Source organism: Phascolarctos cinereus, unplaced genomic scaffold (assembly GCF_003287225.1).
Source record: "Phascolarctos cinereus isolate Bilbo 61053 unplaced genomic scaffold, phaCin_HiC Scaffold_3;HRSCAF=262, whole genome shotgun sequence".
Taxonomy (NCBI): Eukaryota; Metazoa; Chordata; class Mammalia; order Diprotodontia; family Phascolarctidae; genus Phascolarctos; species Phascolarctos cinereus.
The window spans coordinates 188,876,440-188,889,341 of NW_027555736.1; the positions used below are offsets into that span (position 1 = coordinate 188,876,440).

Consider the following 12,902-nt stretch of genomic DNA (forward strand, 5'->3'; position numbering starts at 1 on the left):
TTAGAAAGAGAGAAAAGACATATAGGATGGTAGCTTGAAGGCATATAGGGTCAAGTCTTTAAAAATGGACATGATTATAAAAATGATTGTGAACTTTTAAGGAGAAGGGGATGCTCGAAGGGGCACGCTCACAGAGAAGACAGGAGAGGAGGGATTAAGGGAAAAAGGGTAGTTGCATTTGTAAGAAGAAAGGCTACCTCTCTTTTGGAGACTGGAGTAAAGGAGAGAATGAGAGATAATGTATAGGATATCTGAAGAGGAAATTCCTTAATGGGTGACCTCAGTTTTTTGTGTGTGAAAACTTTTATATATTGTTTTCAAAGCACATGTCGAAACAATTTTTAACTTTTGTTTTTAACCTTTTTTGAGTTTCAGATTCTCTCCCTGCCTCCCATCCCTTTTCCCCTTCGTGAGATGTCAAGCAATTAGATATAGAGTATAAATGTGCAATCATGCAAAACATATTTCCATATTATCCATGTTGAAAAAGAAAACAGACCCCAAAAAAACCCCCAAGAAAAATAAAGTAAAAAGAAAAGTATGCTTCTATCTGCATTCAGACTCCATCAGTTCTTTCTCTGGAGGTTTTTTCAACTCATAAGTCCTTCAGAATTGTCTTGGGAACATTGTATTGCAGAGAATAGTTAAATCAGTCACAGTTGATCATTGTTACAATATTGCTCTTACAGTATACAATGTTCTTGTTCTGCTTACTTCACTTTGAATCAGTTTATGTAAGTCTTTCTGGGTTCTTTTGAAAACATCCTGCTTGTCATTTCTTATAGCACAACAGTATTCCAACATAATCACGTACACAACTTGTTTAGCCTTTCCTCAATTGGGAATGGGCATCCTCTCAATTTCCAATTCGTTGCCACCACCAAAAGAGCTGCTATAAATATTTTTGTACAAATTGGTCCTTTTCTCTTTTCTTTACTCTCTTGGGATACAGACCTAGTAGTGGAATTGCTTGGGTCAAAGGGTATGTAGTTTTATAGTCTTTTGGGCATGGTTGCAGATTGCTCTCCACAGTGGTTGGATCTGTTTACAACTCCAAGAGTGCATTAGTGTCCCAATTTTTCCTCATTCTCTCCAACGCGTATTATTTTCCTTTTCTGTCATATTAGGCAATCTGATAGCTGTGAGGAGTATCTCAGAATTGTTTTAATTTGCATTTCTCTTCTCAATAGTGATTTAGAACATTTTTTTCATATGGCTGTAGATAGCTTTGAGTTCTTCTGAAAGCTTCCTGTTCATATCCCTCGACCATTTACTATTTGGGGAATTGCTTGGATTCTTATAAATTTGAATCAGTTCTCCATATATTTGAGAACAATGAGGTCTTTATCACAGAAATTTAATGCAAATCCCCCCCCCCAATTTTCTGCTTTCCTTCTAATTTTGGTTACATTGGTCTTGTTTGTGCAAAAACTTTTTAATTCAGTGTAATCAAAATTACCCATTTTATATCTTTTAATGTTCTCTATATTGTTTAGTCATAAATTCTTTCTTATCTGTAGGTCTGATAGGTAAAATTTTCCATGCCCTCCTAATTTGCTTATGGCATTACCCTGTGCATCACAATCATGTACCAATTTTGTCCTTATCTTGGTATATGTCGTGAGATATTGGTCTATGCCTTGTTTCTGCCAAACTTCTTTCCAGTTTTTCCAGCAATTTTTGTCAAATAGTGAGTTCTTGTCCCAAAAGCTTGGATCTTTGTGTTTACCAAACATTAGATTACCTATGGTCATTTTTTACTGAGAATTATATACCTAATCTATTCCACTGATCCACCGCTCTGTTTCTTAGCCAGTATCAGATTGTTTTGATGATTACCACTTTGTAATATGGTTCAAGATCTGGTATGGCTAGGCCACCTTCCTTTACATTTTTTTTCACTGATTCCCTTGATAGTCTTGAATTTTTTTTCTTCCAGGTGCATTTGGTTACTATTTTTCTAGCTTTATAAACTAGTTTTTTGGGGTAGTTTGATATGGCACTGAATAAGTAAATTAATTTAGTTAGAATTATCATTTTTATTATATTGGCTTGGCCTACCTATGAGCAGTTAGCATTTTTCTGGTTGTTTAGATCTGATTTTATTTGTGTGAAATGTGTTTTATAATTGTATTTGTATAGTTCCTGGGTTTGTCTTAGCAGTTAGTATCCCAAATTTTTTTATATTATCTACAATTTTTTTCTTTTAATTTATTTTTAGTTTTCAACAATCACTTCCAAAAGCTTTTGAGTTTTAAATTTTCTCCCCCTCTCTCTCTGCCTCCCTCCCCAAGACAGCATGAAATCTGATAGAAGCTCTATGTATACATTCCTATTAAACATATTTTCACATCAGTCATGTTATTAAGTAGAATTAGAATCTATAAGAGGAACCACAAGAAAGAAGAAACAAAACAGGAAAAAAAAAGAGCAAATAGTACGCTTTGATCTGCATTCAAACTCCATAGTTTTTTCTCCAGATGTGGATAGCATTTTCCATCAAAGTTAGTAATCGTCTATTGTGGCTGTTATTATGTACAACATTCTCCTGGTTCTGCTCACTTCACTCAGCATCTATCTACAGTTATTTTAAGTGGAATTTCTCTTCCTGTCTCTTGCTGCTGAACTTTGTTGGTAATATATAGAAATGTTGATGATTTATGTGGGTTTATGTCCCGCAGTTTTGCTGAAGTTGTTAATTGTTTCAGACTAGTTTTTTAGTTGATTCTCTAGGCTTCTCCAAGTATACCATCATACCATCTGCAAAGAGTGATAGTTTTGTTTTCTCATTTCCTGTTCTAATTCCTTCAATTTGTTTTTCTTCTCTTATTGCTGTGGCTAGCGTTTTTAGTACAATATTAAAGAATAGTGGTGATAATGAGTATCCTTGCTTTGTGTGAACCCTAATCTTGTTGGGAAAGCTTCTAGCTTATCCCCATTACAGATAATACTTGCTGATAATTTTAGACAGATACTGCTTACCATTTTAAGGAAAGCTCCATTTGTTCCTATGCTTCCCAGTGTTCTTAATAGGAATGAATGTTGTATTTTGTCAAAAGCCTCTCTAGAGATACATGATTTTTGTTGGTTCTGTTATTGACATGGTCAATTATGCTGATAGTTTATATTAAACTAGCCTGCATTCCTGATATAAATCTCACCTGGTTATAGTGTATGATCTTTGTGATATATTGCTAAAATCTCCTTGCTAGTATTTTATTTAAAATTTTTGCCTTGATGTTCATTAGAGAAATTGGTCTGTAGTTTTCTTTCTCTGTTTTTGCTCTTCCTGGTTTAGGAATCAGCACCATATTTGTATGTTTCGTAGATGTTTCATAGAATTTACTTGTGAAACCATCTGGTCTTGGGGATTTTCCAGGTCAGTTTTTCCAATGAGAGATTTCATGTTTTCTTCTACTTTTTCGGTTTTTAAAAAAATTTTGTTTGTTTCTTGAGGTCTCATGTAGTCATTAGCTTCCGCTTGCCCAATTCTGATTTTTAAGGAATTATTTTCTTCAGTGAGCTTTTGTGTGTCCTTTTTCATTTGGCCAATTCTGCTTTTTAAGGCGTTTTTCTCTTTGGTGGATTTTTGTGCCTCTTTTACCAAGCTGTTGACTCTCTTTTTCATGATTTTCTTGCATCACTTATTTCTTTTCCAAAGTTTTCCTCTCTCTCTCTTAACTGATTTTTTCCAGGAATTCTTTTTTTTTTTTTTTTTGCCTTTGACCTATTCGTATTTTTCTTTTAGGCTTTGCATGTAGCTGCTTTGATTTCATTGTCTTCTTCAGTTTTTGTATCTTGATCCTCTATAGTCAAGTTTTGTTGTTGTTGTTTGCTCATGATGTTAAAGTTGGGCTTTCCTCCTGGGGTGCAGGGGGTGCTGTCCCAAGGTTCAGGTGTTTTGTGCTGGTGTTTTCAGAGCTAGTTCTGGTTTTCATGCTGCTGTTTTCAGTTCTTTCAAGGTGGTATTATCCAAGGAGAGGTGTGGTCACAGTGGTTTGATCTGTGAATGACCACAAGCACTCTTTTCCATCCTGAAACTGTGACTAGCGTCCCCCTCCCCTGGGCCACAAGTGCTAGTGCTCCTTCTCACCCTGGGATGTTGACCTGGGGCCACATAAGGGCAATGCAGTGCACCCAGTGCCAACAAAGTAACCCCTGTAATCTCCTTCTGACCAGTTGTCTGACCCCCTTACCATCTATGGGATGGGGGCTCTGGAAGCCACTCTGCTGATGCACATGCTCCCAAGGTCTGCTGCTGGTGTTGCCTGCACTGAATTGGGCTCCATTTTCACCCCCATGAGACAGACCTTTCTTGCCAACCTTCTAAGTTGCTTTGGACTGGAAAATTGTTTTACCTTGACCTTTTGTTGGTTCTGCCACTACAGAATTCATTTTGAGGCCTTATTTTTTTTTTAATTTCACTAATTTATTTTGATTTATCAACAATCACTTCCATATGCTTTTGAGTTGAAAATTTTTCTCCCCCATCCTCCCCACCACCCTCCCCAAGATGGCGCACAATCTGATATAGGCTATACATTTACATTCCTATTAAACATATTTTCACATTAGTGAAGTTGTAAGTAAAAATTAAAACCAATAGGAGGAACCATCAGAAAGAGGAAACAAAATTCAACAGAAGAGAAAAAAAAATGATAGTGATTCAACTCCCATAGTTCTTTCTTTGGGTGTGGATAGCATTTTCCATCACGAGTCTTCTGGAGATGTCTTAGATCCTTGTATTGCTGAGAAGGTTAAGTTTATCAATATTAGTCATTGCACAGCGTGTCTGTTATTGTGTACAACATTCTCTTGGTTCTACTCACTTCACTCAGCATCAGACCATAGAAGTCTTTCCAGGTTTTTCTGAAGACAGCCTGTTCATCATTTCTTATAGCACAATAGTATTCCATTACGTTCATGTACCACAGCTTGCTCAGCCATTCCTCAATTGATGGACATCCTCTCAATTTCCAATTCTTTGCCACCACAGAAAGAGCTGCTATAAATATTTTTGTACATGTGGGTCCTTTTCCCATTTGTATGATCTCTTTGGGATACAGCCCTAGAAGTGCTATTGCTGGATCAAAGGGTATGTACATTTTTATAGCCCTTTGGGCATAGTTCCAAATTGTTCTCCAAAATGGTGGGATCATTTCACAACTCCACCAACAATGCATTAGTGTTCCAATTTTCCCACGTCTTCTCCAGCATTTATTATTTTCCTGTTTTGTCATGTTGGCCAATCTGATAGGTGTGATGTGATATTGAGGCCTTATTTTAAAGTTGTTTGGAGAGGAATTTGGGAAAGTTCAGGTGAGTCCCTGCTTTTAGTCTGCCATCTTGGCTCTGCCCTCCTGCAAATGGGCTGTCGTCAATTTTTAAAGTAAATTATGAGGTCTAAAGGTTAAGAGGGGAAATGAAGGGGCAGTGTTAGGTGGCTTGTAATAAGAGGAGATGCCAAGGAGAGTGTGATAGAGAGTCAGTCAGGGAGGAATAGATAGATTGGCATGCAGCAGCCTGAAAACTGATTTTCCCAAGCCACAGTCTGACAGTGAATGTCCTTGCTTAAATTTTTAGTGATTCCTTTTAGAGTAAGTTAAAACTTCTCACCCTGATATTTAAAGCTTTTTGCAGTGTGGCCCTAGTTCACCTTTCTAACTTAGCTTTCCAGATTTACTCTACATTGCTTACCTTTGCACACATGTAGATTTCGGCCAAACTGGCCTTCTAGATTGACCTTTTAGAATTCGTTTGCTTTCTTCAATCCACAGTTTAGATTCTACTTTCTGAGTGAACTTTTTTGAATAACCTAGTTATTATTGCTTTCTCTTTACTCGAATTACCTTTGTTTCCAGCCTTCCTAGTGTTCTTACACTTAACTTGCCTTTACATATTCTACTACTCTTTCTCAAACATGATGCTCCCTCTGTCCAGCTCTGTCCTTTCTGCTCTCCTCCTCCTCCTTCTTCTGTTTGCTGGCTTCCTTAAGACTTGGCTTAAATCATGCTTTTTGCAAGAGGCCTTCGTCTTCCTCCTGGGATTACCTCTCTCCCCCCTCCCCCCTCCCATTGACCCTGAACATTATACTCTTGTGGGTTTTCCCCATTAGAATCTGAGCTTCTTGAGGGCAGGGATCTTACTTTTGTCTTGTTTGGGAATCTTACTGCTTAGCACAGTGCTTGGCATGCAGTAAGCACTTAATAATTATTTGTTGATTGATTGGATGTTTGTGTTATTTTTGTACATACTGGATCCTTCCCGTGGAATATAAGCTCTGTAAACACAGTTGCATTTTTGTCTTTTTATCTCTAGTACATCCTCTTGCACACATTAGTGAGTTCCTTTAATGTGTTTACTGAATTTCAGACCAAACAAATAAAACATGGCTACTGATGAGTCATTTTTCCTTTCCTTTTGGCACATTTAGTGTTTTAGGAGAAATATTTATGAATTCTAGAAAAATCATTGTTTTCAGTCTTGAATTTATCCATTGTTTGAATATTAGTCTTTGGAAAGGTGCACTCCCCACTCACCTTTTTTCAGAATGTCTAGGTTCCTGAGGCAGTGTCAGCGCAGGCTAATTCTGAGCCCCCACCTTCCCATCCTGTTGTTAATGCTCTCTCTCAAAAATCACTTTGATGGGAAGAAGATAATATATAAAAGGAAGCTGAATGGGGGTCAGGGAGTGTCATCATGGCAAAGACCATAGCGTCAGAAGCATAGTTGGAAGGGGATTGAAGAGTGGACATCACCCACAAAATGGAGGTTCTCCAAGCAGTTCTTTGCCTGTGATTTTTTTCTTTTCATCTCTGCGCTTGTTTGCTAATGTAACACTAAAGGTTAAAGGGTTCTGTCTCAAGTTTTTTTTCCTCAAGTATTCATTGTGTACTTACTTTGTTCTCAGCACTGTATTGAATTTTGTAAACAGTTGTTTATATCATATGTATTAACTTTTAAATATGTATTTTGTGTGTATATATATACATAATATATTTTTATGTTTTATTAGTTTTCGTGTGTTGACTTTTTTTAAGTGGCTAATTGCCTCTTTGTTATAGGGATGTTCATATTTATGATTTGCGACACCTCAGATCTAAGAGAATGAAACCTTTGATTTCTGTCACTGAACACATGAAGAGCCTTGCTTCTGCATATTTCTCACCTGTTACTGGCAACAGAGTAGTGACTACATGTGCTGATGATAATTTGAGGTAAGCTGGGGAGGCATTTTACCTATTTGTAATATAATAAATGTTCTGAAGATGCTGTTGGTACCATGTTACCAGACTAGAAGTATTGATGATTTAGATGTTGGGGCATCATTTGAACTATTGGTCTGTAGCTGCTCCAGGGAGGCCATTATGAGCTAGGTCTAGTCTAGAAGTCTGGGACCTGGGGAGGGAGGGATTTAATATGTACCTCACCCAATAGGTTGGTTGTTCTGAAGAGATTCTCTCCATACTGCTACTTTGCATTTAATGAATGAGATTCAGTGGGGATAGATGGGAAGGACAATCACTTTAGTACTGAAGGATTCAGTCAGGTACCAAGGTACCTGTGGATAGAGAGCTGGACCTGGAGTCAGGAAGACTTGAGTTCAGATTCTGCCTCAAACACTTGGTTACCCTGTGCAAATCACTTAACCTCACTCAGCCTCAGTTTGCTTATCTGCAAAATGGGGGTAATAGTAGCATCTACTTCCTAGAGTTGTTGTGAGGATAAAATGAGATAATATTTGTAAAGTGCTATATAATCATCATCATCATCATTGTTGTTTTTATTGTTAAGATTGCCAGTACTTTGGGTAGGGGGAATAGGGTTTACCCTTGCCAGTGTAGTTCTGGAATCACCTCCCATTCCCCCTTCCCCCTCCCCCCAGGCTCCGTGAAGTCTCAAACCCTTATTTATCTTAGAGGTGAGAAGAGGTGAGTAAATGTGAGCTTCTGTAGTAGCTTAGCTTTGATTCCCTTGTGTAGCCACTTCCTACAAATATAATTTTTGAAACATTAATTTGATATTGAATTCTAAATTTGAGATCTGTGACCAGTAACTAGGTGACACTGTGGATAGGGTGCCATGCCTGGTGTCAGGAAGACTCATCTTCCTAAGTTCTAATCTGGCCTCAGACACTTACTAGCTGTGTGACCCTGGGCAAGTCACTTCATCCTGTTTGCCTCAGTTTCTCACCTATAAAATGAGCTATAGAAAGAAATGGCAAACCACTCCAGTATCTTTGCCAAGAAAACCCCAAATGAGGCCATGAAGAGTGGGACACAACTGAACAACACTGACTCTAAATGAAACTATAAGGCAGTTACAGATAAATAGAAATGGTAGCATAGGCTTTCCTTGAAAAGGCAGATAGAATAGTTGGAACTGGTTTCATTGTGTGTCAAAAGATTATAAGAAACATTTCCCAGGATAATTGTTCATCTCACCTTCACTTTTTAATCATGGGGGGGGCAGCTAGATGGCACAGTGGAGAGAACACCAGCCCTGGAGTCAGGAGGACTTGAGTTCAAATGTGGTCTCAGACACATAACACTTACTAGCTTGTGACCCTGGGCAAGTCACTTAACCACAACTGCCTTGCCAAAAAAAAAAAAAGAATTCTTAATGATGAACATAAGCAGAAAGAACAACATGAAGGTAACTGCAGCTTCCATTCTCTCTTCTGTAGCAGAAGATGAAGGACTAGATAGAAAAATCTATGAAGAGCTCGGGATGTCTTTCAAACTTTGGTGACTGCAGTGGGAAAGTAAACACATAGAAGATGATAAGGTTATAGATTTAGAGCTAGAAGGGACCTCAGAAGCCAGCTTAGTCAGCGTTCTCATTTTATGGATGAGGAAATTGAGGCTAAGAAAAGTTACATGACTTAGTGTCGTACTGCAAGGAAGCATCAGTGTCAGGTTTTCAGTCTCTGTCTTCTGACTCCAGAGACTGTAGTCTTTCAGCTATGTCATATCTGCGTCTCATGGTGGAAGATATGTTGGAAAATACAGGGCTTTATTAAGAAATGACAGAGTTCCAAAGCTTGTAGATTACTTAACCTCATGCTTATATTGTGAATACTTAGTTTTTCCAGAAGAAAATCAGAATATTTTATGGATAATGAAGATCAAAAAGTATGAATGATAAAATTGCCTATATTTTAATATTGGGGGGGGTTTGTTTTTTTTTTTTGCTTTTTTGATGGGCAATCCAGGTTAAGTGACTTGCCCAGGGTCACACAGCTAGTTAAGTGTCATGTGTCTAAGGTTGGATTTGAACTCGGGTACTCCTGACTCCAAGGATGGAACTTATCCACTGCACCATCTAGCTGCCCCGAAATTGCCTATATTTTAATGGATAGGGAACAACTAGTTACTGATATGGGAGTTTTTTAATTAGTTGTCTGTGTCTAGTCAGGTTATCAGCTAGTTAAAGCAGAGGTCAAAATCAGTGTCGAATTGGAAGAAAGGATAAAGATGAGAAGGCAGGAAAATATAGCGTGACATATCCAAGCAAGCATTGTCACCAAGAATCAAAAAGGAAAAAAAACCCCAGCAACAGTGATATGTATTTACCATTACTATTTCCTACTGAAGTTTAACTGATGTCAGACATAAGAACCCAGCAGCTGCAGCAAACGTTTGATCCACTTAAGGGCCATGCCAACCCAGGACAGTATCAGTTTACAGTAAATATTAATTTGACAAGCCTCTGACAGTGAAAAATGGTCGAAAATTATGATTGGTATCACCTTATAAGATGGAAAGTGTGTTAGAGAGGAAAACAAGTTTGTGGAAAATTTGGCGTGATAATTCACCTAAGCCAGATTGTCCCAGGAGATAACTGTTCACTTGTCAGTTATCTGTGTTGCAATATTTTAGCGGATCTGTGATCTCGTTGATGTGGGTAGTCATTCCAGCCGTGCGGATTGCCACCCATCCTTGCCTGATCATCCTATGTGATTTCTCATCCATTCTCTCCCATATATCACTAGAGGGGATCGACTTGATATGCTGGGGGACTTTTGACATCACAAGTATGCCAGTGAAGTATATGGGCTGTCTCTTGATAGTGTCTATTGTCAACCAGTCTTGCTTTTTTTTCCCCCCAATCATTTTTCTTTGACATCTTTTTTAAAAAAAATTTTTTTACCGTGTTATTTATTTATTTTATTTATTTGTTTGTTTCTAGGCAATTGGGGTTAAGTGAGTTGCACAGGGTCACACAGCTAGTTAAGTGTTAGGTGTTTGGTCTGAGGCTGGATTTGAATTCAGGTCGTCCTGACTTCTGGGGCAGTGCTCTATCCACTGTGCCACCTACCTGCCCCCGATGACATCTTTTATACCACTTCTTCACAATTCCTTGTTTGTGATATGTTGCAGGCTGGTCATCTCACTATGTGCCTCACATCATCCTTTGGGTAATCCTTAACTTAATTGTTTTACAGAGTGGTATTCTTTGACTCTTAGCCATACATCATCATTTGAAGAATATTATTATTAAAAAGATGGGTCTTTGAGGGATTTCAGATCTGGCCTCAGACACTTAGTAGCTGTGTGACCTTGGGCAAGAAGAAAAACAGACTATAGATTTCCTTAGCTGAAACAAAAGTGAAAATGTACCAGTGCACTAGTGTTAAAGCATCATAATGTGGTCCATACACTTGAATATATGGGAGTGGCATTAGGGCAGTGGTTCTCAACCTTTTCTGTCTCAGGACCCCCTTACACACACTAAAGATCATTGAGGAGTCCCTGAAGAGCTTTTTTTTTAATGTGAGTTTATAGCTATTGATATTTTCCATATTAGAAAGTAAAACATCTTAGCCTGATTTATGAAAATGGTTTTGACCCCACGGATCCCTTGAAAGGGTCCTGGGAGGTCCCCTGAGTACACTTTAAGAACTACTGCATGAGAGAATCCTTGAAACGGAACTTTGTTAGGAGGGGTCTTTTACCCATTGTGTGAGTCACCTGACCTCTGAGCCTCAGGATCATCATGCTTTTGGTACAGGCTTGTGTGACAGGTGGGAGAGGCTTTATAAACTTGATAAACTGGCTTTATAAACTTGATAAACTATGAACTGCTAGCAAAATGTGAATATGATTTGCCCATTTATGAGGCATTCAAGATTATAATGAATGTAAGAATTAGAATAGAATTCAAAAGTAGTTAAGGGAAAAAGTCTTAAAGAGAGCTTTTTTCCCCTCATTCAAATAGTATTCCATCATTTCCTAAGCACTTATCTAATTACTATGTTCCTTTTTCCTTATATCTGAGTCCTTGTGTGGAGATTCTAGAGTCAGGTGTTTTCATCAGTTCTTGAGTGATAGCGTCAGTTACTGTTTATTACATCTCTGAGCTTGCTTATGTGTCAAATGGGGAAAATACTAGCACTACCTGTCTGAGGATTGTTGTCAGGATCAAATGAGATGTAAGTAAATGCTATGTAATATATAAACTTACCATTTTGTACACAATGCTAGCTGCTCGTTATAATACATCTAGAAATAAATAATAAGGAATATGGATTGGTTGATTGTTTTTCAATTGCAGGGTCTTTGACACTAGCAGTGTGTCTTCCAAGATTCCTTTGCTGACCAGAGTCAGGTAAGTTATAGTGCGTCGGGTAATGAACGCCATCGTAGAATTGTTACGAGTACACACATTTATCATCTGATCATTCAGATTTGAGAAGACATTATCATATAACGATTGAGACTTAGTGTCTTCTTTATGCTATAGAGCCTACAGCACACTGAAGATAAGAAGTCTCAACTGTTATATAGTAATACAGTATAGGCTATCTAGATATGGTCCTTGATCCTTGGCTTTCTGACCCCCTCCCCCAATCAATTTGTACGTAACTCAGTTTATGCTTTTTTTGGCGTGTGTGCCTGTGTTGCTCGGTTCCTGTCCCTGCCCCCAGGACTGTGACTCACAGGTTTGCCTGGTGAGAGTGTGTGTTCTCTCCTAGTCTGGATGTTTTTGGTCATTTGTGGGGTTCTTGCTAAGAGAGTCAATGTGGTAGAATGGGTAGAGGGGAGGGCTTGGAGTCAGGAAGACCTAGATTCAGGTCCTGCTTCTGATGCTTTACTAGCTGGGGAACTGTGCACGAGGCAGACACTTACCCACTCAGCGTCCCAGGCAGTCTGAACTACAAGTGAACAGACACGTTGCCTTGGGGCTGCATTAATGTAGGGGGGAAATAGAGTAAAATTCAAAGGCATGTTGGAGGAAAGTCTGAAAGGCAACTTTCTCTTTCCCTCTTTAAATTGCATTAATTTGTTTAGCAAGCACTTTTATACTTGTATGTTTATTACTATGTGCCTTTTCCTTTTTCCTAAGATTTACTGTAAATGGATATTCTGTGGCTTTATATTTTCATTGCTTACTGAATAGCACTCTGAGTCTCTTTGGTTTGTTTCTGTCTGTCTGTCTGTCTTTCTTGAAGTATTTGGGGTTAAGTGACTTGCCCGGGGCCACACAGCTAGTAAGTGTCAAGTGTCTGAGGCTAGGTTTGAATTCAGGTCCTCCTGACTCCAAGACCGAAGTTCTATCCACTGCGCCACCTAGCTGCTCCTTTGGTTCATATTTTTAAAAAGGGTATTTATTAAGGACTTTGGTATGGAATGAGAAAATACCACATTTCTTTACCCTAGCCCCAAAAGAATTTCAGTTTTTAAAGTCATGTCCTGTGTAGAAATGCTACAAGATAGAAGTCCTAAGGATTAAATTGACCAAGCAGTTAATTTAAACACTTAGTTAAGGTTGTCTTGAGCTACTGTTATGAACAGAGAGCTCTTACTGTGTGACCTGAAGTAAGTAAGCCTCCCCGAAGAAGCAGGTATTCATGAAAGAAATGTGGCTTTTGTTCCTAATTGAGGCCGACACAGGTTACT

General features: G+C 38.4%; 1 protein-coding gene across 2 annotated transcripts in view; it reads left to right on the plus strand.

Moving 5' to 3' along the window:
* Nucleotides 1–12,902, plus strand: part of WDR76 (WD repeat domain 76) — a 46,076-nt gene that overhangs the window by 32,489 nt on the left and 685 nt on the right. For both annotated transcript variants that reach the window (XM_021009206.2, XM_021009205.2), the window contains exons 11-12: nt 7,065–7,217; nt 11,557–11,610. In XM_021009206.2, coding sequence (XP_020864865.1) covers nt 7,065–7,217; nt 11,557–11,610 — 207 coding nt within the window. The remainder of the gene's footprint in view (nt 1–7,064; nt 7,218–11,556; nt 11,611–12,902) is intronic.